Below are 22,538 nucleotides of genomic sequence, written 5' to 3'. Positions count from 1 at the left end.
ACCACGTCGGCGCTAAAGAGGAAAGGGGGCACCGGCCGCTTTATTATTTCAAACTGCTCGTGCGCGACCGTTATCGCTAAATAGGTTCGTTACAAAAGCTTTTAAAGGGAGATTTTTCTTTGTCGCTAGAGACGCGGGCAAACGAATGTGGAGCGGGCGAGTGGGTAAAAAAATAGGAAAAAAGATAGAGAGAAGAGCATCTCGGGTATCGCGAAAACGATAGAGAGAAGATGAGAAGAGGGGGCGGAGGAGAAGTGGGGATAACATCGTGAAAACGAACGAGGTAGCGGTAATTGTCGGTGTTCCTCTCGCGCGCGGGAGCCTCTCCGTGAGTTAAAAGGAGGAGGAAGAGGAGCAAAGCTCCCCGGCGAAAGCTCTACAAATTGCGCTCTTGCCTTCTGGTTCCTATCCTCTCCCCGTCTCCTAACGGGAGCTTTCCGTGCTCTCCTCCCGCTCGAAGTAAGGTGTCGCTCTCTGCGGGGGGAAAGGGTGCGCGGGCGAAGCCATAAATTCTCATTATTTTACAGTCAACGCCTCGTTTGCATCCACAACAGGCGAGATAAGGAGACATCCGTGGTAGGGGGCACGCTTGCCATCTTCAATTTTGCCGTCACTTACTTTCATACATATATACGTGCTCTATATACATATTTTTTCCCCAAAAGAGACGTCAGTAATACCGATATCACGTTGGGGATCGTTTTGTCGAAATGGCGGGAGAACTGACTTTTTTTTCCTTCTCATTTGAAATCAGCTATCATATTTAAAAGCAGTTGATCAAATCGCGATCTCGACTGATGTATATTTCGCTAAAAACAAACGTGGGAAGATCAACCCAGCGTCTCTCTCGAGGAAAGGGAAAAAAAGTGATTGAACGAAATAAAGAGCAATAACCGACATAATCGATCCCCGATTTTCGACTAACTGTAAACCAAACGAATTATATCGTTCCCCCCGTGCAGAGCGAACAATCACGATTTTTCCAATCGTGCCGGGGTCCGTCGCGCGTTTTTTCCCCGCTAATATATTGCACCGATCGGCTCGAGAGGAGCTGGAGAAAATGACCGATCCCCCGATCGGCGCCCGAGATACAACCGCGAAAGCCCTTAAACATCATCGGTACGGGCCGAACAGTATCCGTGTGATGGAAGAAGAAGCCCCCGCACATTTAATACTTTATAACAAGACGGCCAAGCGCCAGCTGTAAATAACGCGCCTCCCCGACTTCTGTTTACGAGGATCCTGGCCCTGCAGTGCGCGCCAATAACGTGTGTATATGTATATATTATTAATTTGCGATTTATAATTGCCTATACCGCGTGGCCCGCCCACCATTTCGGCTCTCCACCTCTCGGTTTCTTCAAATAAATCTCGACTCGGGCACGCGCGTCCCGTAGGTTTTTTTTCAGAGGGGGAAGGAGATCGGATGAATCGCCCCACACGGCTTTTGGTATTAATTTCTCTCATCCGCGGCTCTCCGGAGGACGATTCGGACTGAATTTATGGGCTCGTTAGGCAAATACGGCATGAATTATCATCGAGTCTCCGATGTATCAAAATTCGTCCCGGGACGAAGAACATCCAAGGAGGCAATAAATCAGACGAGTCGTGCATCGAGGAATAAAACTCGAAAGGGGAGAGCGTATATTTATAGAAAAACTAGTACACGGCGTATCACTTGACCCCTCGAACCCGTTTCATCTCAATCCCATACAGATCGTCTATTTCGATTCTCCTCTCATATCCCCGTTACAATGTATACCTACCGGCAGATATTCGCAAAGGCCTTTTGTATACCTAAGAAAAAAAAAAAAAAAAAAAAAAAAGAATATGGTTACCGGGGACGGAGAGAAGAGAAAGCTTATGAGAGAAAGAAGACCAGCTCGCTGCGCCCCGCGGTGCCGCGGCTAATAGGGTAGGTACACCGGCGTTTAATTAGCCCACCGCGAGATCTATGTGTAGAGGGCCGTGGCTACCGCCGCTAGCTGCACCTACAAGGACACGTAACGAGGGCATCGGCAGTCCAATTAACGTCTCTCAGGGCAAAATAGAGGGGAAGGTAACAGCAGCTCTCCTCGGACGCGACGAGTCCCCCTCCGTGTGCTGTACACAAGTCCCCTTCCCGTATACTTCCCTCCTCGACCTGGTGGCGTTTAAAGTGCCGTTTATCTATATCCAAGATCTCTCTCGAAGTATAGCAGAGACGAAATCTCGCTGTTGGCGCTGGATGAGCCAGCTACACCTACTCGGCGATCTGCCCTGAGTACATTTTTTTTTTTCTCTTTAACGTCTACATTCGCACCGACAGCTCTTATTTTTCTATGGGTCATACATCGTCCACGACAATAATTCGTTTGATCCAAGGGTGATCGTGATTGAAAAGCCAAAGCTGGAACCATGTGCTCTACTGTAATTATTCGGATTAGCGTAAGCCGACCCTGCAAAGGACGAGTCCCAGACTCGGAATCACCAGCGGTCGGCAAAAATCGAACGACTAGTGGTTCCCGCAGCGATAATAGAATTCAATACGTATATCATACTCCGGGATCGTAAAGGGGAGGAAGGTATATATGGCCGAAAATCCATCGGAGCGAGAGATCGAAAGCAATTATGGATCGAGCATAAAACTCGGGACGTCCGCGGGGCCTGGAACGAAAGGAATATAGGATTAATCAATTTTTCGAAACGACTCGCACGTATAAATACAAGAGGGAGTGGGGCAGGCGCGCGTGGGAGTGTCGACCGCGAAAAACGATGAGGTACTCGCGCCCGCGCAACCGGGGCCCACCCAGCAGGTAACGCTCTAATTTATTGCCCATGCCGAGGCCTCTAGGTAATCCCACTCTCCACCCGAGAGCCGCAAGTACTTGTTTCCGATCTCTTTCCTTTTTTCCGCGATTATATACAGGCCTGTTGTTGTTGCCGTTTCTCTCTTCGCTGTTGTGTCTCTCTTTCTTTCCTCTCCTCTCTTTGCCTTCTCGTGTGTGCGCGTGTTCGACGACTTTGCATACGACACGTCGAGCCAAGGATTTTTAACGCAGATTGCGAGCAAGGGCGTCTCCCCCACGCTCTGGTGATCTTTTTATTTATCCCTCGCGCGGGGACGATTTGCCCGGAACCAGCTCTTTATTTTTTCGGTAATTGGACGGGATTTCGGGCTACTCCTTTGACTCTTTTTTTTTTTTTTCTCTATTTTTTTTTCCGAGTCAACCCCAGGACTCGAGAGGAACACATGGGCACCCCGTTAATTATGTTACAAGCACATCCCGCTATTAAAGTGCTAATGAAGCCCCCGCGCGGCTCCTCCTTATGCTATTTTTCTCCGAGCGTACCGGTTAACTGTAAAACCAGTCGATTTCCCCATTATGTTACACGCGAAAAAAATTCAGCATTAATAACTCTCGTTTGCGAAAAAATAAGCAACACAATGGCTACTGTGCGGGTGCGCTGGTGAAAAAAAAAAAGTGAGAGAAAAAACAAAAGAAATCGAGGAAGTTGGTTTACCAACTCTGCGAGCTTGGGTCGATTCATTAGCAGAGAGGGCAGCCTACCAAGCCCACCTCCGATGTATATATATATTTCCCTTCCTCGTCGGAGGGGGGTAAGGTTGGCGCGATAGCGATCTAGAGAGGTCGTCGCGCGGAATAAGAGAGCAAGAAAGGGGGGGGGGAGGACACAGCCCAAATGCGTGTGGGCGTCGTTCTTCGCGAGGGGATCTCTTTGCTCGTGAAAAGAGACCGGGACACACCGGCCGCTAATAATTGGCCCCGAGCATCACGGTGCGTGTGTATGGGTTGCGGGGACGTGAATTATCGGCGCGCCCAGAGGTACCGAATTACATCTCTCGTGTGTCCACTCCCTCCTATCTCTCTCTCTCTTTTTTTTCCTTTCTTGTTCAGCGTCGAGGCCCCCGAGGCCCGGGTTATTTGCGAGGAGGTGTACTCATCCTTCCCTCCTCGGTACGAGTCTTGATTTTGTCTTTAAAGCTTTATTTTTCTTATTTTCGTATATACCCGAACTGTATACGCGAGAGAGTAAAATTCGAGGCGTCCGTGGAGGCTGTGTTGTTTTATTCCCGTTTTTTCGTTGCTCCGGACTCGAGGAGGAGACAAGTGTCCGGGCGGAGGGCCATTCTTATGCGAAAACACACCGGTGCTCATTCGCGTGGGTACATCACGGGCGGGTCCTCCGGCATTTATTTTTTTCCAAAATTCCACGCAGGTACAGATTTTGGGGGAAAAAAATTTACTTTGCAAAGATGCCCCGAAAATTGAGGGTTACTTCGAAGAGCCGGTTTGTAATTTGATTGTTTCCTTTGAGGGAACACGTACACAATGCAGAGTTCGCTATCGATGTGACCCGAAAAATAAACGAAAGTCGGGATTGCTAATAAAGCGCAGTCTGTCGCCTCGAGGGCCACAGTTTCCACCCAAGCGAGCTTTTCCGAATGCCTCTCCCGGCGAAAACTTTCAATAATTAACAAAACGCGCGCCTCTTAAATAATCAAGCCGAAGCTACGGAGGCCAGGGACGGAAGTAGCACCGAGAAAACAGATGTGAGTAACAAGTACAGTGTATACCTGTATATGTGGGGGGGGGGGGCTAAAGCTGCACGGAGTAACCCTTTTGTGCGACGCTTCTGGGTATACGCGTGATTTCGGGTACGCTTGTACAAATGTACACCGCGTCGCCCAGCCAAGGACGATTTGGCCGCCGTGGTTTTCCCTCTTCCCTTCTTCTCGCGGAGGGTCCTTTAAATTGCTGCGGAAGACCCAGGAGAGGAGGGGAAGCGGCGAAACAATAAAACGCCCTCGAGCGCGAGTCTGCGAATGTCTGATGATGCCGCTTCGGGAACATTATACGTGTACGCCTCGATAAAGGCTGTTGTAACAATTTGATTAAATTATTCGCGTATTTTTTGTTTATTTGATTTTCATTTTTTAGTAGTGCCTTTTTTTTACGTAATTTCAATAGCAGAATGCCACTTCTCTCGGTGTATCCGAGGGTAAGATTTCAAACGCAATCTCGTCCCCTAAAGAACTAACACGTATAGGTACGTGACGCGAATATACGTACGAGCTTTGGCTCACAAGGGGTTCGATTTTGGATTTACAGGGAGCGACGACTCAATTCCGTTTTCGGGTTTCCATCGCGCATTGTTGTGTAAGTGCTGCCTTGTCATGCTTACGCCCCTTCCAACTTTCCAAAAATGCGAGCTCGCCTGTATATTTTTTTTTCGACGAAAGAGGGATGACGACTCGCGGGTGAATTTCATCTCCAAGGGCACTGGTTTTCATTTTTGGCGCTAAAATCACCACTTCTCGTTCGAAACGCAAATAAAAAATATTTCGGGAATCAACAAAATTCAATGAAACCTTAAACTTTATCAAACGTGTTTTATCATTCACTCGTGAGCGGTTCGGTAGGTGGTTCCCCCTTTGCGGAATCGGTGGCGATAAAAGCAGGGAAACGTCATATCTGAAAAACTTTTCTTCCCGGCTTTTAGCGCTAATGGCCTTTTGAATGGCCCATCCGATGCGCGTTATCAACGGTGTCGCAGTGAGAGCCGAACTTGTTCGCCTGACGTCACCGGAATCGCACCGACAAACATCGATAAATCGCTGCAGTTGGTTATTTTCATCCCTTTTTTTCTTTCGTAAAAGGTCGTTTCGGAAGTGAAATTTTTGAATGCCACGTAGCTCCACGGAAAGTTGAAGCGATGTATTCTTGAGAACGACTTAAAGCCAGCCGAAACCCTTTACTCGTCGGACATTTCGAAACTTTTTTTCCCTAAGTAGATACAATTTTTTCCCGAGATACGGTTTGGCATAAATGGAAATTCATGCACTTGAAAACTTTTAATCGGCTTTATAGACCCAAACAGGCGTTTTATTTAATGATTCACTGACGAAATTTCGTTGCTCCACGCGAGCGCCACTTTCCCACGAATCATCCGACTTGACTAAACGATTCTACGCACGTGCACGAGCAAACAATTCTTTATGAAAACCGGACCACGAGCATGGGCCCACAGCGCGTTGCACTTACGTACACCAGCATCGTGAGAATCAGCTTCAATGATCGCTTCCACTTTAATTTCCATCGCGACTACTTAGCCGAGAGAGCGCGTCCTCCTCTTATTCTTCGATTCTTGCATCTCTTCCTCCTTCTCTTCGTACAGCCGCGCGCGGCCGGTCGAGAGCAACTTTTATTCCCGCGGGGTCTTCACGCCTGATTTCGATCCTCCCCGGGAGGCAGGCAGGAGGGTTGGAAATTTCAGTATACGAGGGGTGTATAGGACCCTCTTCCTTTTCCTGTGTGTATACGCTATTTTTTTTCCTCCTCCCCCCTCTTTTTTTTTTTTTTTTTTTTTTTTTTTCACTCCTCATACAGAACGGCGGGTCTACGCGTCCTGCTCCGACTGAATAGCGCAGCGTCCTTTTTTTTCCCTCTTCCGATTCTCCAGGAGCTTGTTTACGAATTAGGCTCCGTCTCTCTCATTTCCATGCTTTTGTCGAGGAGCCCGTGCGCGAGCACCCCGTCGTCAAATAGAATTTCGCCCTCCACTGCTATACGCTTTTTTCCTTCTTTCACAGGAGGTCTGCACCTTGTACAGCATCGTCTTTTTGCTCTTTATCGCAAAGTATAGAGAGACTGTACCGTTTTTTTTTTTTTTTTTTTTTTTTTTCTATTTGCTGGAAGGGAAGCTCCCTGTATCTATCTTTTGTTGGCTGTACCACTGGCAAAAAGTTTGCTCGACTGACTCTTACAGGCGTATCGAGCCTTTGAAGTTCGATTAATGACAGGGGTAATTAAATACTATGGTTAACGATGCCACGGATAAATGGATTGTTGATCCTATGATAGAAACAAAGTTTCACCAAATCGTCAGGATGGGTAGTCTAGTTGGCAGAGCCACAACAATGGTAACAATGATTCGATACAAAATGTTATCTGTAACAATTACGGTTATTGGACTCACAATGAATATGAATGACATGTAAGTTGACGGGAAGTAGTTCAGATTGATGAACATTTTTTTTTGCTTCTCGCTGTAAAGTTATTGTTTATAGAAAAGTGCGTTGAGTGGTTTGTTTGATGAATCGCAAACCAAAGAAAATGGATTGTCAGGAAAGAGTCCCAATCAGTCACGCGTCGCGGCGTCGAGTCTCGCGTGTTTCCCCAGAGCCATCGGTACAAGGTGTACGCACAACAGAGTAAAATGTGAAGACTAACAACAGCAACAAAGAGGAAGGAAGAAAGAAAAAAGGAGACGAACTTATTTGGCATCTCTCGTGCACTCGCGGTAATTCACTCTGCCATCTTGTCTCGGATAAAAAATGAGCGAGGGAAGATAAGGGAGGAGGAGGAGGAGGAAAAGAGGGAAGGCGACGACGGGCCTCTCTCTCCTTTAGCCGGTAATTCCCCGACGCTCGCGCGCACCCCGTAATAGCCTCCTCTGCTCCTTAAGATAAATCCACGCGGCTCGGATTTTCATTGATTTCCCTGCGGAGGGACGCGAAGGCCTCGGCTCGCATATACACACACAGAGAGAGATCCTCACCCCCCCCCCATCCCCTTTTCCTCTCATTTTGCGATGTCGCGACCATAGCAGCGCAGCCTTGACATTTCGACGTGGCGCACTTCGTTTTCGCGGAGCTGTGGCGGCTGCTTGCGCTCTTAAATCAACCGGATAAGCGAACGCGCGGGCTATACGCGGGCAATCGGATTAAGAGAGCGATGCCCCTTCCGCTTGCTCATCCATCCCCGGTGTCACACGTGGGCCCCGAGCTCGTGTATACACGCACTTGTGTGCGCGGGGAAAAATAAAAGGGAAAAGTCGTCGGAGCCGTGAGTTAAGAGTACACGAAGACAAAGGGGCCGGGAGAGGCTGGTCTCTCCCTGGATGAGACTGGACGTGCGAAGAATCGTTAGCGAGGATTGAGTACGGTGCTTTTGGATGGATGAATTTTCTCCTCCTCCCCCCCCCTTTTGCACTCATCTGTATATGCTTGGCGTGAAATGTCGAAAAAACTGGTGTACGTGTCTTTGAAACAATCATCCATCGAATCGGTAGGTATGTGTCACGGGAGTGGCTTGCGGTGCACCTTAGATGTAATTATTACACTAGCCACTTGTGGTTGATGGTCCCTGTGGTGATGGAGCCATACATCCTCCAACAAAATGACGTTACAATGTAGCGAGAGTCCGTAAAATGAGAAACAAAAATGGTCGAGCGCAGTATCCTTTAAAGCCCTCTTGCAGACACTTTGCTCGGGAAAAGCGCTCGCGGAGCTAAAAACACACGAAAGGCCGTGGGCGCGCTAAGCCAAAAAGAAGAAAAAGGGGGGGGGGAAATGTCGAACACAGCAGCGTTCGCCTTTTACCTCGAGAGTTGCACACCAACGTGGGATGGATCAGCGAGCTCGTCGCTGCAGAGAAGGGGGAGAGGGAAAAAAGAAAAAAAAGGGAGGAGAGAAGAGGAAAAGCAAGACAGACAGCGGATGAGCAGAGTAGCGCGGATCGAAGAAGAAAAGTCAAGCGGGCGAGGCTGGCTTTTTTTTTTTTTGCTCGGATCAAGCGGAAGAGACAAAGGCACCGGGATCAGCCCGAGTGAGCGCGTGTACGGGTCTATGAAACGTATAATATGTGCCCCTGTGAGCGCCACCGGTATACTCCTCCCGAGGGCAGAAGGAATGCTCTTGGTAAAGAGTTGCAGCGCCCGGAAGACTTTAAGTCCAACTTTTTTTTTTTTTGTTTTCCTCCCCCGAGTCACCGTCCTCTTGCATTCGTACGGGAGGTAGACACGGATATACCATCCATCCACACGGGGGTGAAACTCTTTCCCTCGACGGAGGGCATCGTTAAACGTCGTCTGTGCTACCCTTGTGTACCCACTACACGCGCTCTTTGGCAAAACAATGCCCGCGGATTTCCGGGGCGGCTGCGGAATGCCGTAATTCGTCCTCGAGACTGGATGGACAGCCGGAAGAAGTGGACGCCCGCGAGCCGTGGATATTGAGAGGAGGAAGGGAACAACAATTTCAATCGTCACTTTGGTGCTTCCTTGGGCTGGGCATTCCACGCGGTCGTCCCTTTGCGGCTGCTACTCTTTTTTCCGTAGGTCCACTCGGAGCTGAGATGTGCCTTTTCTTTGCTGGTCCGTCGTAACGCAACGAGGGACGAGTAATCATCCGTACGACGAGCAAAAGAAGAAGAAAAAGAAAGGTTTTCTAAGCGTGATGAAAGTCTCGACCCCCCCCCCCTTTTTCAGGGAGAATCTATTTTCTCTTTGCCCGGGAGGAGAACAAAGTTCGGGGGGGCAAAAGTTCTTGGACAACCAGCCGACCAGGATATGAGAGTCCGTGGCATCACAGAGGTCCCGCTCTCGAGTAGTTTTCAAGTTTCACCCTCTAATGAATTGGATTTTCCTCTGTGATTCCCCGCGAGTCTCTATATACTTACATGCACACGCGCAAAAACGTGCTTTTGTTTATTTACCAAACTGGGGCTCAGACGAGGACTAAGTTTTTTTTTTGTTTGTTTTTTTTTTCAGCAGCCCTCGTATCACTCCTCTGACGATCGAGAGGACTCTCTAAAGTTGGGAGTAATTTTCGAGAGCCAGCGTGGATTTTTCCCTCCAAACCGACTTTTTCGCTATGTTTTTTCCCGGTGATCGCAAAAGAGGCTCGCGCTTTTATCCCCCTGTACTGATTCCTTGCCACCATATCCTTATAAATTTTACTTGTATGTGAAAATACCTTCTTTTTTTTTTGCGTCGAAATACAATTATTATTTTAACGTTATTTCTACTACATTATTACCTGTAATTTCTGCAATATTATGTTCTGATTGTTATAACTTTAATTCTTAAAAAGATAATAATTTATACTGCAAATTTACCACTTTTTCTATTCAATTATTTGCCGCAATTTAAGCCAAAGTTGATTTATAAGCTAAATTTTTCCGTTCCTATCTAATATTTTCCAATATTTACTTAATTCGTAATTACTTAATTTTAATTTGTTATCGTAATCTGCTACACACCATGTACATAAATGTATGGTATTTCATGGGGCCTCACGTAGTTGTACTATACAAAGCCTGAATAAAGATATTACTACTACTACTACCATCATGTACTTGACTCGATGATCAAGATTTGTAGCGAGCGCAATTGAAAATCACTCCCCGAAAGAAAGGAGAAAAAAAAAAAATTGGAATCAAAAAGTTTCAATTTCGTGTCCGCTCGTTGATTCGTTCGCGAGGGACAAAAAAAGAAGGTGGGGTGGAGGGTGTGTACCAATTCGAAGTTAATACTCAAGTAGGTATTCGAGCTGTGATAAAAGGGAGTTTGCAAAAGCGCCAAACGTCGACGGCGCCAGGTAAATAAAAATCAATAGACCCTTTTCGCGAGCTCGTTCTCTCTCTCTCTTATCTTCTCCTCCTTTCCCGCTGTTGTCCCCCCCGAGAGCACACGGGAGCCCCGGCGTCTTCGCGTTTCTGTTTCGCGCCCAATTTGCGGCCCATCATCGCAACGGAAGAAGCAATTTCTAACTTAAATGAAACTCCCTCTCCTCTAGGGCCCGCTATCGACACACGGGAGAGAAAGCGACGAAGAAAAAGGGGGTGGGGGAGCCGATGAGGGAAGAGGTGAAAACACAGAGAACAGGAGTAGCGGGAGCTATAGAGAAAAGCTGGTGGGGTGAAATATGTTGTTGCGCGGCGGATATGTTGGCAAATACTTTTTGCACAGTCTATGATCGACTCTTTTATGATCAACGAAGGCGTGAGCATGAAAATTTTATTTTTTGCTTTTGTTTTGTTTTCCTATATATATACGTTAAGGGATCTGATGACCAAAAAGATGACGAAAAAAAAAATGATAAGTAGGGGATGGCTTTTTCTTCGATGCAGCAGGAGCCTGTCGAATCGCTACAGTCACCGGTATCAGGAAATACGTCAGTTTGACTCCTCCCGAATATGTCAGCGAGGGAGGGAGATGAAAAAGCACCCCAGGCTGTAAGTATACCTACATCAGCTCGCAGGACTAAATCGACGTCTTCTCAATACTCCTTTCCCCTTCGCGCATATTTTTTTTTTTTTTTTTTTTTCACCCATCGCGTGACAGGTATACACTACGCATACTCCCCCTTGGAGCTTTTTTCGCTAAAAATGTAGATTCCCGCGTACGTTTACCTAAGCGTCCCGGGCGATATTCACCTCTGATAAAAAGAAGAAGAAAACGAGTCATTCCCGGCCCATATCGGAAATACACGCGCCCATGAATATGTAAGCCCCGGAGCTGCAGAAATTTTCAGGTGTATGGCTCCGTACGTATATATATATATACACATATGCGATTCCCAACTCGGTACACATTCGCCTAACGCACTTACGGGAGCGCACGGAATTCGCGACTCGGCGCAAGAGCTAAGAACCAAAGTTTGGAGGGAGACGCAACGTGTTGCAATAATACGAGACCGATTCGAGTTTAGGGTATATGTACACGGTCTATCCTGCACGTGTAAGTACATAGGTACGAGAAAGAAGCGAGACGCTTGCAGCTGATGCACCTGGTGAAGCTGGATACATACATATACATTCATTTATGCATCACTTGGGTTGGCGAATCCATCGCTCCTCGAGACGCGCACACACGTGTGGGGGAAAGCTTGCAAGTTGAGGGTGCCTTGGAGTAGGACGCGCCGAGATTGCCTAGAAGCCTTCGGTAGGTAGATTGGGTTGGTTAGTCGGCTGTTGGATGGGCAAACTAGAAGAAGAAGAAGAAGAAGGGGGACAGAGGGGGCAGAGGGGGTAGGGTGGCGCATAACGTGCACACGTATCGGAGCGCCGAGGAGGCAACTTCGATAATCTTCCGTCCTTTGGCCTCCTACCCTCACCTCGTCGTAGTCGCCGTATACCTTTGCCACCCACCAAAGTTTGGCAATCAATGTGCGAAGTAACAGTTTAATTAAATACGCTAACCCATCGACGAGGAGCAAAGCTATGGAGGAGCCGTTATAATCTTCCCTCTCTCTCCCTACCTCTGTGGGGCAAAGTCGCGGCACAGGCTGCGGGAATCGCTTTTGAGACGCTTGTTATATATAGAGGACGGGAATAGGTATATCCCATTTCGCCAACCAATGTTGCTCGCGATGATTTTCAAGTGCAGAAAACAATGGAATAGGTATACATCACCGTTTTTTTGCTCACGTTGATTTTTTGTAAAGTACAATATTTTTATAGATGAGATAATAATAGGCATCCATTACGCACCCAAGGCAAACCATTGCAAGAAAAATGCCAAGATGCATATATATATATAAGTTCGGAGAGGCGTCGTCCTTGAGACGTATCACCACCTGCCCTTAATTGCCTCGTTCATGAGACAACAGCTATTAGAGTTTCTGTTTAGCATAAAATAGAAGACCTAGAAACACAATAGGGGCCTTGAGGCGAAACACCTTTTCTATGCCGGTGAAAACATACCTAGGGCACAAAAGGGGTTCACTAAAAACGTACGCAGCGCGCGACGCATCTGCTCCGCGAGAGATACAGAGCGTGACTTGTAATCTCTCTTTCCCCGGAATTTCTTGGTTCCCAAGGACGAGATCGAAAATACGAGAAAGAGGCCGCGTCAATCGCGGTATATACACACATACACCTGACACGCGTGACGTCAGGTGGGCGTGTGTATCGGAGTCGTTGTCTATTAGAGCGATTAGAGAAGCCCCCCCCCCCAAAAAAAAAAAACCGGAGAAGAAGATCAGAGGCACAGTATGTGGATAAAACTCGGGCGTCACGCGTTCCCGGAATCGTTTCTTGGATGCTCCGTTTTGGAAATCCATTCGCATACGGGCGATGGGATATTACACGTGGCAGCTGGTGCCCCAGATAAATTCACCCCTTTGTTCCTTTCGACCGTCTCTTTCGAGGAGCCTTTTTTTTTTTTTATTTTATCGTACAGTCATCGCTCGATCACTCCTGCGGCGACCGAACTAGTGGTGGATATATATATTGCTAGCCTCATGATTTTCTACTCGGTTAAACGAAATGTACAATTTTATGTTGTACATCACATAGGGGTAGCTTATCGCTACGCGTATGTAGCCTCGACAAGGAAATGGAAAATATTTCTCGAGAATTATGGCGTGGAAATATTATACCCATGAATTGTTTCCGCTCATCCGATGAAATGAAAGGTAAAGTAATGAAAATGTGTTGCTACCTATTATATTACGTTGTGGTGAAAGAAAATGCAATCAAAGATGGAAAAACGTCCACGTGTCTTCGTAATGAAATTTCATGGGTAAAAATAGCGGAGAACCAATTGGACGATAAAACATGAAAATATCGCATCGATCTTCATCAAAGCCCGTGGGTTGTGGAACATCCCGCTCAAAAGACTCCGACTTAACATCACCGTGTGCTTCACAAAAGCCCTTTCTCTCCTTGCCGTGAAACACCGCTTGGACAATGCACCCACACTCCCCCCAAAACATCCCAAAAATAAACTATACAGCAGCCATCCCTTAAAAGTGCCGATGATGATGCGTTTGCTCCGGGTGTGATCATCGATCACGCGCAGACACGCGGCGTGGGCGAGTGCACGTACAGGGTGGAGGCCATTGTCTGCGCTCACATGCGAGTACGGGCCTAAGATGCGGATGACCATGGCGTTTGGTTAAAAATCATCGGATGAGTGGCCATTCGGGCCGTAAATTACGAGCACATCGGTTATATGGCGACATGCAAAGCCGAGCGGCGATCAGGAGAGTCGCCAGGAAAACTCGCGGACAAACGCGAAATCGCGGCGCGTTACTCAAGCGCTGTCCGATGGATACGGGCTCCTCTGTGAGCTATACATATATACATGTGTGTGCAAGGATGCGTGTACCGCGCGCGCATAACGGTGAAGTAGGAGAACCGAGAAAATTAAATGAAGGAGGGAGGCGAAAGATTGAGCGACGAGGACGAGGTGGTATGTGCCGTTACTATACCATATAATATATAGGCAAAGTGTTTGCGGAACTTTCGAGGCGCGGATCGGGGCGGTAATCGAGGGTTTGATTAATCACGTGCAGAGTTGATATGGATTTCATTACTAGCCGCGTAATTATTAAAGCGATTAGCCCAACGGCCGAGCCAAAGCTTTTGTTTTCTGTCGCGCGGGAACAGCCACGCGATGAAATTTATTTGTACACGAGCGGACCCAAAGAAGGGATGGAAAAATTACACTTTGCAAGGTCGATTGTCTTTTCTTTTTTTTTTTTTTTTTTTTTTTTTTTTCACCCTCGATAGGTGTGAACTCAGCCACTCGTATACACAGAAGGGCGATAGTGTATACTCATACCCTGCCCCCGCATTAGCGCGGAAGCGTGAAGAAGCAGGGCTCTCGTGTGTCACGAAAGTGACGTATCGAGCGAAAGACGCCCGCGCGTATCGTGACTCAGCCGAAACCGCGTAATAGTGCAACGTAACGGGCGGAGACTGCCCGCTGCCCCGGCGATCAGGAGCGTTGCTAATTTCGACTTTGTGGAGTAGGTATACGAGTTTTTCATACAGGCGGAGGAAGTCGGGTCCGTGTAAATTTAACGCCGGTTAATGCCGATGATATCTTCGGACACGTCGGATGATTTCCGGAGGGATAATTTACGAGGGGCGCCCCCTAAGAACGCGTTTCCACGGCATAATGGAGCTTACTCGGCGGATATGTAAATCACCGCACGTCTCCTTCGCACAAAGACGTTTTTTGCCCGAATCTCATCCACCCTCTCCCCGCCCCTTTGCCAGCGATCGAGATTGATAGGAAGTGTATTAAAATTAATTCAACCCCCTCTCGTTGTCGCCCTTATCGCGTACCCCTTGTGGTGGCTGCACGATGAGAGCTTCTTTTTTTCTTTCTTTTTTTCTTGCGAGAGAGTAACAAAACAGCACGGCAACAATGAGATTCTCGCTAAAAGCCTCGACTCGGGGTATCGGCCGAATTTCAGCTGATTCACAAGATCGACTTGCCGTAATCAAACGCGCGCCTCCCCCTCGAGCAAACACAATAAAAATCTCCGGAGAGCTTTCGAAATATAAACGTCATACAGCCGAGCCGATCATCGATCATATATTATGTGTGGGTACGGGCGAACAAACAAGGGCTGAAGCTCCCCGTCTCTCCTTCTTTTTTTTTTCTTCTTCCGCGCCACCTAATCCCAATACACTTTTTTTTTGGCCCGTGCTCGTGTGCGCACACCAGACCCACGGATTGTTCTTGTTTTTTGTGGCGACGCCTTCGCACGAAATTTATTATCCATCGAACGAAATGTGCTCGGCAAATATAAACGTACACATATATATATATTCTCGAGTCTGAGCGATGGGCACACGTACCAGCCGGCCACGAGGATACACACTCGACGCCAGAATAGATGCATAAATATTTATGACGGGGGCCGAGTTGCAAATTTTCGTGTTTGGAAAGTCAATTTCAAAGATGATTAATCGTTTGGGGTGAGAGTGATTATTATTATTATTATTATTATTTTTGTTGTTGTTTTTTGTGGCTTCTTAAGGGTAGATTTTATCTCTCGTCGAGAGGGTTGTTTGTCAAACGGCTAACCAGAGTAATCCCAACAGAGCAATGGATTTGATGATGACTTATGAAAAAAAAAGCAGTTCCAAAGACTCACCGTTATGGACGAGAAGAGTCGAGTCCCTGGCAAGGTTGGTGAGCTCGCTGTCGGTGAGGGTCTCGTCGGAGGCGTTGCCCGAGGTCGGGGTGTCGCTGAGCCCGGCCCCGCTGCTCGGCACGTGGTACAAAGGATGCTGCTGTTGCTGCTGATAGGATCTCTTGTGCGTGCCCGAGTTGTAGGGGTTGGTGACGGCCGGGTGGCCGGGGTAGCCACCGCCACGGCCACCACCTCCTCCGCCGACCGATCTGTGGCTGGGTGGTGCGTTATTACTGCTCGTTTCCTCGCCCTCGCTACCGCTCAGGCTGTACGCAGGATACAGGCGTCCCTTCCCTAATAAGTGAAACCAAGTAAAAATGGTTTTTCAATCATTGCATGGTTTTTTTTTTTTTTTTCGAAAAATAAAAAGATTTTCGTTGGAGCATAAACGCTATCATTTTACTCTATAAAAATGAATGTTGAGTTATGCAAAAAACAAAAAAAAAAAAAAGTTTCATCTCATTCTCAAATGCAGCTCGGCTATGATTCAAGATAAACCACCGAGCTCGAGTCCTTGCAGTAAAAAGCAAAGTTGCAGCCAGATGTTGCCGGGGTACAAAGTAAAAAAAAAAGAAAAAAGGAAAAAAATATTCTCTTACATCGTGAATTTCAGAGTTGAATTTTTTTACATTGAAATTCAACCATCCGCGGGTTATATCGTACACTCTATACAATGAAGTCTCGAGTATAAATTTAATATCGCGGATCCTGAGAAATTCAAGATCCTTAATAAAACAAGATATATATTTTCAGCGCAATGAAATAACCAGCAGTTGATGCTCGTTTACAAGTATAATACATTCACTTTGCAACATCAACGAGAGCAGTCCTCTACTTTTATGCTTCGGACAATCACCTATACATCAATTGAATATTTTACGCGAGAAGTACGGCATAAGTCGCTCCACCTACGCTCCTCGACTGTGTTATTATTGAAAAAAATATTTGGCTTTTCGCGAGGAAAAGACGCCAATCAGTCAAAGGAGAAGGAGGGAAGGTGAGGCCGAAAGCTCCGGTATTCGCGATAAATCGAGCACTCGGAGCCTGTAATAATCGAACCAGCGCCAATTGCCCGGCTAACTGAAGACCCCTTATCTATACCTCCTCAGTGGGAACTACAAGTGCAATCGTTCCAACCTACTGTTTTGCGTTTAGCGCGGCTCGCGAGAGAACTGCCATTTGCCTGGACGAGCGAGAGCGCTGTGATGGAGGTTGTAAAGCGTTCGAGCGACTGCGAGGAATTTTTATACGCCTGTTTTTTTTTACGAGGAAGAGAAATCTTTGTGGTTTTTACGGATTTTTTTTCTTTTTTATGCTAAAGACACTCGAGGCTTGAAATTTCCTTGGAGTGAGTTATGGCGCAAGGGAATAAGGATGCTTTGAAAGATGTGGCGAAAAGGAGAGCAAAAGTAACGTTGTTTGGTGTACGATCAAAGATTGGTCATTCAACGAAACGTAAGGAGCAAAAGGATGTTTATTGCTGTAAATCAGCTGGCACTAACAACGTCGGCGCAGCTGCAATGCAGCGTAAAGAGCCCAAGAATACCTATACGTACAGTCGAGAAGTACATTGATTCGAGTTATCCGCGCTCGCGACTCTCCAAGTACAGGCCATTACACTTTTAGCGCTTGCCAGGGGGTGGGAGAGTTGTGTGTGCCGGTTTAGCGGAAAATCGATCCCGAATTCTAGCTGCGAGCTCACGGGTCACTGGGTGAGCTTTACTTGGATCGAGCTAGGCTTTTCCTACTCCTCGCGAGTCTTACGAGGCCCTTTCGCGGGAGTTTTGTTTTTACGAGCGGCCGTCGCACCCGAGGTATTTTCCCTCGGCCGATCTCGTATACTTCCTTTGGAAAAGAGGCGAGTCTGCCGTAAAAGTTGGGAGCTCGAGGATGTACGCACGGTTTTGTTAAAAAATTCAAACCTCTAATGGATTCGTCGAAACTTCGGAGCCTCGCCATCAAAAGCAATAGTGTTTAACTCCATCTTTCAAAGGTGATGCGGTCATGTCAAACGGTTCACAAACAAAAAAACTCCGTACGATCGACTTGTCTTTTTGTCGAATGATGAACAGCTTAGTATTGCTTTGTTCATAAATGCAGTGGTGTCACTGAAACGATCGATATCCAGAAGGTAACGATCGTCATCATTATCATGACAATGATAGTCCTACCAGTGGGGCTCTCTTTCGTCGAACAAATTTGCATCGGGGCGCGACAAAGAGGACACACCCCTTTCTTCTTTATTTATTTATTTTTTTCTTTCTTTATGCTTTTTTTTACGAGCTGGACGAATAATAAAGCGGGTCTCTGGAAATGCATCCGAGGCGCTTCTTAATTTGTAATGGGACAATGGTGCTCGTTTGCATTTAAATACGCCTACGAAGCGCATCGACAATATTTGAATGTAAGGAGTTTGGTGAAGAGCCTTTGTTGGCTACAAAAAATGATAATTACCCGAGAACGGTGTGGGCACGAAAATGTTCATACCCATGGCATGTCGTACCTATATATAAGCATCGAAGGCAAGGGCGCCAGCCAAGAATGTGTACAATGGCGCGCTCCTCCTATTGTAATCCGATAATGTATTCCGAATGTGTGAAAAGCTCAAAGAGAGCAGCAGCAGCCGTGGAGAAAGTGATAATCCACTCTCGATTGTTCCACGAAAGTGAGAGAGGAAGGAGGGAGGGAGGAATGGGAAAAAAGAGGAGCATCCACCGGGGGGAAGAGGGGAAGACCCACTGGATAGATTTTCCAGGCCAGAGTCGGCCTTTTTTTCATTTTACTCGCTCCTAAGATAACAGTCTCATTTTCAATAAGATCCGGAGGGTGTTGGGTCAATAATATATGGCAGGCCTTTTTTCTTCCTCCTCCTCCTTCGCAGCCTATGAATGAATTACTCCCTCCCCTCCTTTTTCTTCCTCTCGGCACACAATGGAGAGCCGAGAGCGCGCGCTTTTCTTTTTTACTTTCTCCGATAGCGGAGGTGGTTTCCTCCACACACGAGAGTGCGGGTACGGGCGAGGTTCGAATAATATTTGAATAATATCGCCGCCTCTGCTTACGGAGGTTGTCCTCGAGTGTTGAGCTTTTAAACCAGGTAATGGGATGGCGCGTCACGTTAAACGAAAATTCAATTTACTTATATTAGTCAGTAAGGAAATAAAAAATAATTTTTAATTTTACTCGATTCCAGATCTTACAACCACAGGGTTCACCAATTACATAAAGTTTTACATACATGTATTGGATGTAGTACAAGACATTTCATGTAATTTACAAAGGAGATAAAAAAACAACACCTTCTCGATTGTATATTTTGAAACACGCGTGCGCTTTATAAAGTGTGGGTGCAAAATTTGAAATTTGACGTGAAGGTAGATACATACGATCAAAAACCAACGATCGTGGCGAATCTGATGGTTATTGCATGAGCCTGGCACGCGACGGGAGAGAAATGGGACAAGGCTCGGGCGGTGGTTGACACAACCACGGCCCGGGCGAAAGTTGAAGTTTGCAGAGCCGTAGCTTATATATATCTCGGGAGGGATCAAACACGCGCCCACCCTCCCGGCAGTCAACTTGGGCTTTTCCAACTTTGGGATGTATCTCCCCATGTATCTCCCCGGAAAAATTGTCGCGCGCCTTATCGAGCCAACTTTCGCAATTTGGCGTCGATACAGGTGATGTCGATTAACTTTGATTTTCCACTTTGAAAGAAACCAACTCCTTCCCTATCTTTTTTTTTTTTTTTTATCATCCCGAAAAAACAAAATCCAGTTCCCATTCCGGCGAGGGAGCCAAAAAAGGTGTACACACCCAGGAAAAGACACAGATAAAATTTCCACGCTCGCTTGGCCGCAGCTCCAAGCGAAGGGGAGCTTGTGTACACGCACGCGCGAGGGTCATAATTTTTATGGCCAAAAGAGGAGAGAAGAGCAAAGGGAAAAGAGCGGAGGTGGGGTCGTGTAACCCAATTAGAAAATCACTAAACTCGTTAAGCGTTAAAACCCCCCAGGGGGGAGGACTGGAGTTTGCTTAGCTTTCGCGGCGACTACGGTATCCAGAAACGGAGGACGGACGTGCGAGCACACAGAAAAGGAGGAGGAAAGTCCGGCGAGGGAGAGGATTTAATTCGGTTAGCACGGCCCTGTGGCCTCCTCCCGCTTCTCACCGTCTCGTTCGTTAAATGCACGCACGCGAGAGAGACCAAATCTAATTACAATGGGGGGCAAACCTGCTTTACACATCTTTTTCCTATAGGCTCGACTAGCTTGGTAAATGACCCTTCGACTAGAGGCCACCCGATCGGACGCACGTCACTTTTTCTTCACTCCGGCGTCCGTGTCTCGCCACAGATAACTTTTCTCCGCGTAAAAAACTCAAAGTACCGAGTTAACATCGAGAGGGCCAATTAGGGGCTCGTCTCCGTTTCCCCCACTCTCGGGAGAGTATTTAAAATATCCGCTCGTCGGGGACGTATTTTTTCAAATTGAAAAAACAAGCCCGGCTCGACTAATTTCCCGGAGCGCTAATAGGTCCCCTCGACTGCGCGATTTGCTCCGAAAATATTTGAGAGACGGGGCGCGTCAGTCGAAAAGGGTTCTCGGGTTTCACGTATCGGAAGGTTCTCCGGAGAGGCTCGCCCTAACGACACCGGAAGCCAGCACCAAATATTATCGTTGGCACCGGCACACGCGCACGTGTTCCTCCTCCCCGGGTGCAGTGCCGCGGCTCGTTGGTTTCTCGTCGAGCGAGAGACGAAGGAGACGGAGCGGAAAAAAGCTCTCGGGACATTCGTCGTTAGCGATGAGGAATCGACACGCGCCGACAGACGTGGACCCTATACATGATCGATCGATCTCGGGCATCACTCTCGGATACCGATCTACCGATTCCCTTTTTCTTTCTTTTTTTTTAACGACCGAGAACGCGTCTCGCAGCAGAGAAAACTCGCGACATTCGCAGAGGCTGAAAGGGAGTCGCGCTCTGGAAAACCTCAGCGCGGCATCTGCATAACTCGTCCTCGGCTCCGTGCCCCTCTCTGTGGACGAAAAAGACTCGCGAACCGGTTTTCCCGTCCCCCTGCCAGCGTCGACGACGACAACGACACCTTGGCAGATGCTGCTGTTGCCCTCGACCTCGAGCTTCTCTCTCTCTCTCTCTGTGTGCACTGCTGTTGACAAGTCACGGTCGCCCGTGGGAGCGATTAGTCTTGACTTTCGCAAAAGAGACGGGACACTCGAGGGGGTTGGAAGTAGGGAGAGAGAGAGGGCGACACTTGACGGCACGCGTCGGCAGCCGGTGTCAAAAGCATCGATCTTTCGCCTCCTTCCTTTTCTCTCTTCACTCCCTCTCTAATGTCAATGTGCGCAGGAAAAAAAAGGAGGAGATCCAGATGCGTTTGGGGTAAAAACAGCCAACGATTCTTGGAAATTTCGAGAGATGCAGTAACACGAAAGGGAGAGGGGGAGAGGGTGATGCTGGAGATTTAAGTATTGATTGACCAAGCTCATGTGTAACGATGATCGTTATCGTAGTAATGTGTTGAAAATTTTATGCTGATGCCTTGTACGGACATAAAAATAAAATGAGTGTAAATTCATCGCGTAGTCGAATATTGTGTGTTAATTTGGGAGGAACTTGTACAGAGTTTCCCTTTTTTTTGTTATATAATTCCTACTCAGCAAATATTAGAGTTTATTTTCGTATCTTTCGTGTAATTTCCTGAAAACTTTAGTTTACGCAGCACTTTGAAGTTGGGATCGTTTTGTTTCAGTGCATTAACACCAAAGTCAGCAGTCAAATTACCCATCGTAGTACACCCAATACACGAAACATCTTGAAATCACCAAATAAAATAAAATAAAATAAAAAAACTTTTACCAGACGTATACATATACATACAGGCACATGTACAGCACAAGAAAAAAGTTCAACACCACATTCCGCGAGAAAAATCGATAAAAATACCCTCGTATAAATCATACGGTAATACCGCCGTTTAAATTCATCGCTCGGTCGAAGGCATCTTCGCAGAAATCTTTTTTTTTTATTACCCACCTCCTGCATCCCTTCTTACAGCGGCCAATCATAAACCAAAGCAAAAGGTATACAAAGAACGAGGAGCGCAACTTTTTCCCCGATGCGCGTCAACGTGTACGCGCATGTGTGCGCGTGTGTACACGTAAATACCCATATATATATACACACAGAGAGAAACCGCTCGCGCGATCGCGGGTAAGTATACCCGCAACATACGTAAGTACAGCAAAGTCGCACTCGCGCACACGTGTACGCCGAGGAAGTTGGAAAAATCCGCGAGCATCGAGCGAAGGGGGTCGGGAGAGGAAAAAACCGGAGGGGAAAGATCGGTAATTCAATCGATCGCCGCCGCTAAACGGGCTCGTTCCTTCTTCTTTTCCGCTCCCCCTCCCCCCCCCTACCCCCTCTCTGCTCGCTCTCTCTGTCGTCGTCGTCGCGAGCGGCATTCTAGCACGTATTATCTCGTCCTTCCTCTTCTCCTCCTCCTCGTTCAGTCTCTCTGTGCGTCTCGTTTCCTCGAAAGCCCTTTAAGAAGACTAGTCGCGCACTTTTTTTGCTAATGGATAACAAGATCTCGCGGCCTTTGAGAGCACGGCTCGTACACGCACACACGTTATCGGGGACCAGTTGTATACGAGTATCTGACAAATGATATGAGTCCTTTTTCCTTTTTTTTTTTTTTCGTTGAAAATAAAGGACGCACACACATAGATTAGGTATACCTACTCGAGAGTCGCCGAGTGAATTATTGCCCGATGGATCTTTGCATTTTTCA

At 47.2% G+C, this 22,538-nt stretch overlaps 1 protein-coding gene across 1 annotated transcript in view; it reads right to left on the bottom strand.

The window, feature by feature from the left end:
* Ten-m (teneurin transmembrane protein Ten-m) overlaps positions 1-18,212 on the bottom strand; it is a 308,702-nt gene extending 290,490 nt beyond the window's left edge. The window contains exons 1-2 of the mRNA XM_089598742.1: positions 18,176-18,212; positions 15,683-16,015 (exon numbers count right to left, since the gene is read on the bottom strand). Of these exons, the coding sequence (XP_089454868.1) occupies positions 15,683-16,015; positions 18,176-18,212 (370 nt within the window). The remainder of the gene's footprint in view (positions 1-15,682; positions 16,016-18,175) is intronic.
* Between the last annotated feature and the right edge of the window lie 4,326 nt (positions 18,213-22,538).

Source organism: Copidosoma floridanum, unplaced genomic scaffold (assembly GCF_036245765.1).
Source record: "Copidosoma floridanum isolate Cflo_tuat_1 unplaced genomic scaffold, Cflo_Japanese_pri ptg000006l, whole genome shotgun sequence".
Taxonomy (NCBI): Eukaryota; Metazoa; Arthropoda; class Insecta; order Hymenoptera; family Encyrtidae; genus Copidosoma; species Copidosoma floridanum.
The sequence above is the reverse complement of the archived record's forward strand: the minus strand, read 5'-3'. Positions and strand labels throughout refer to the sequence as shown.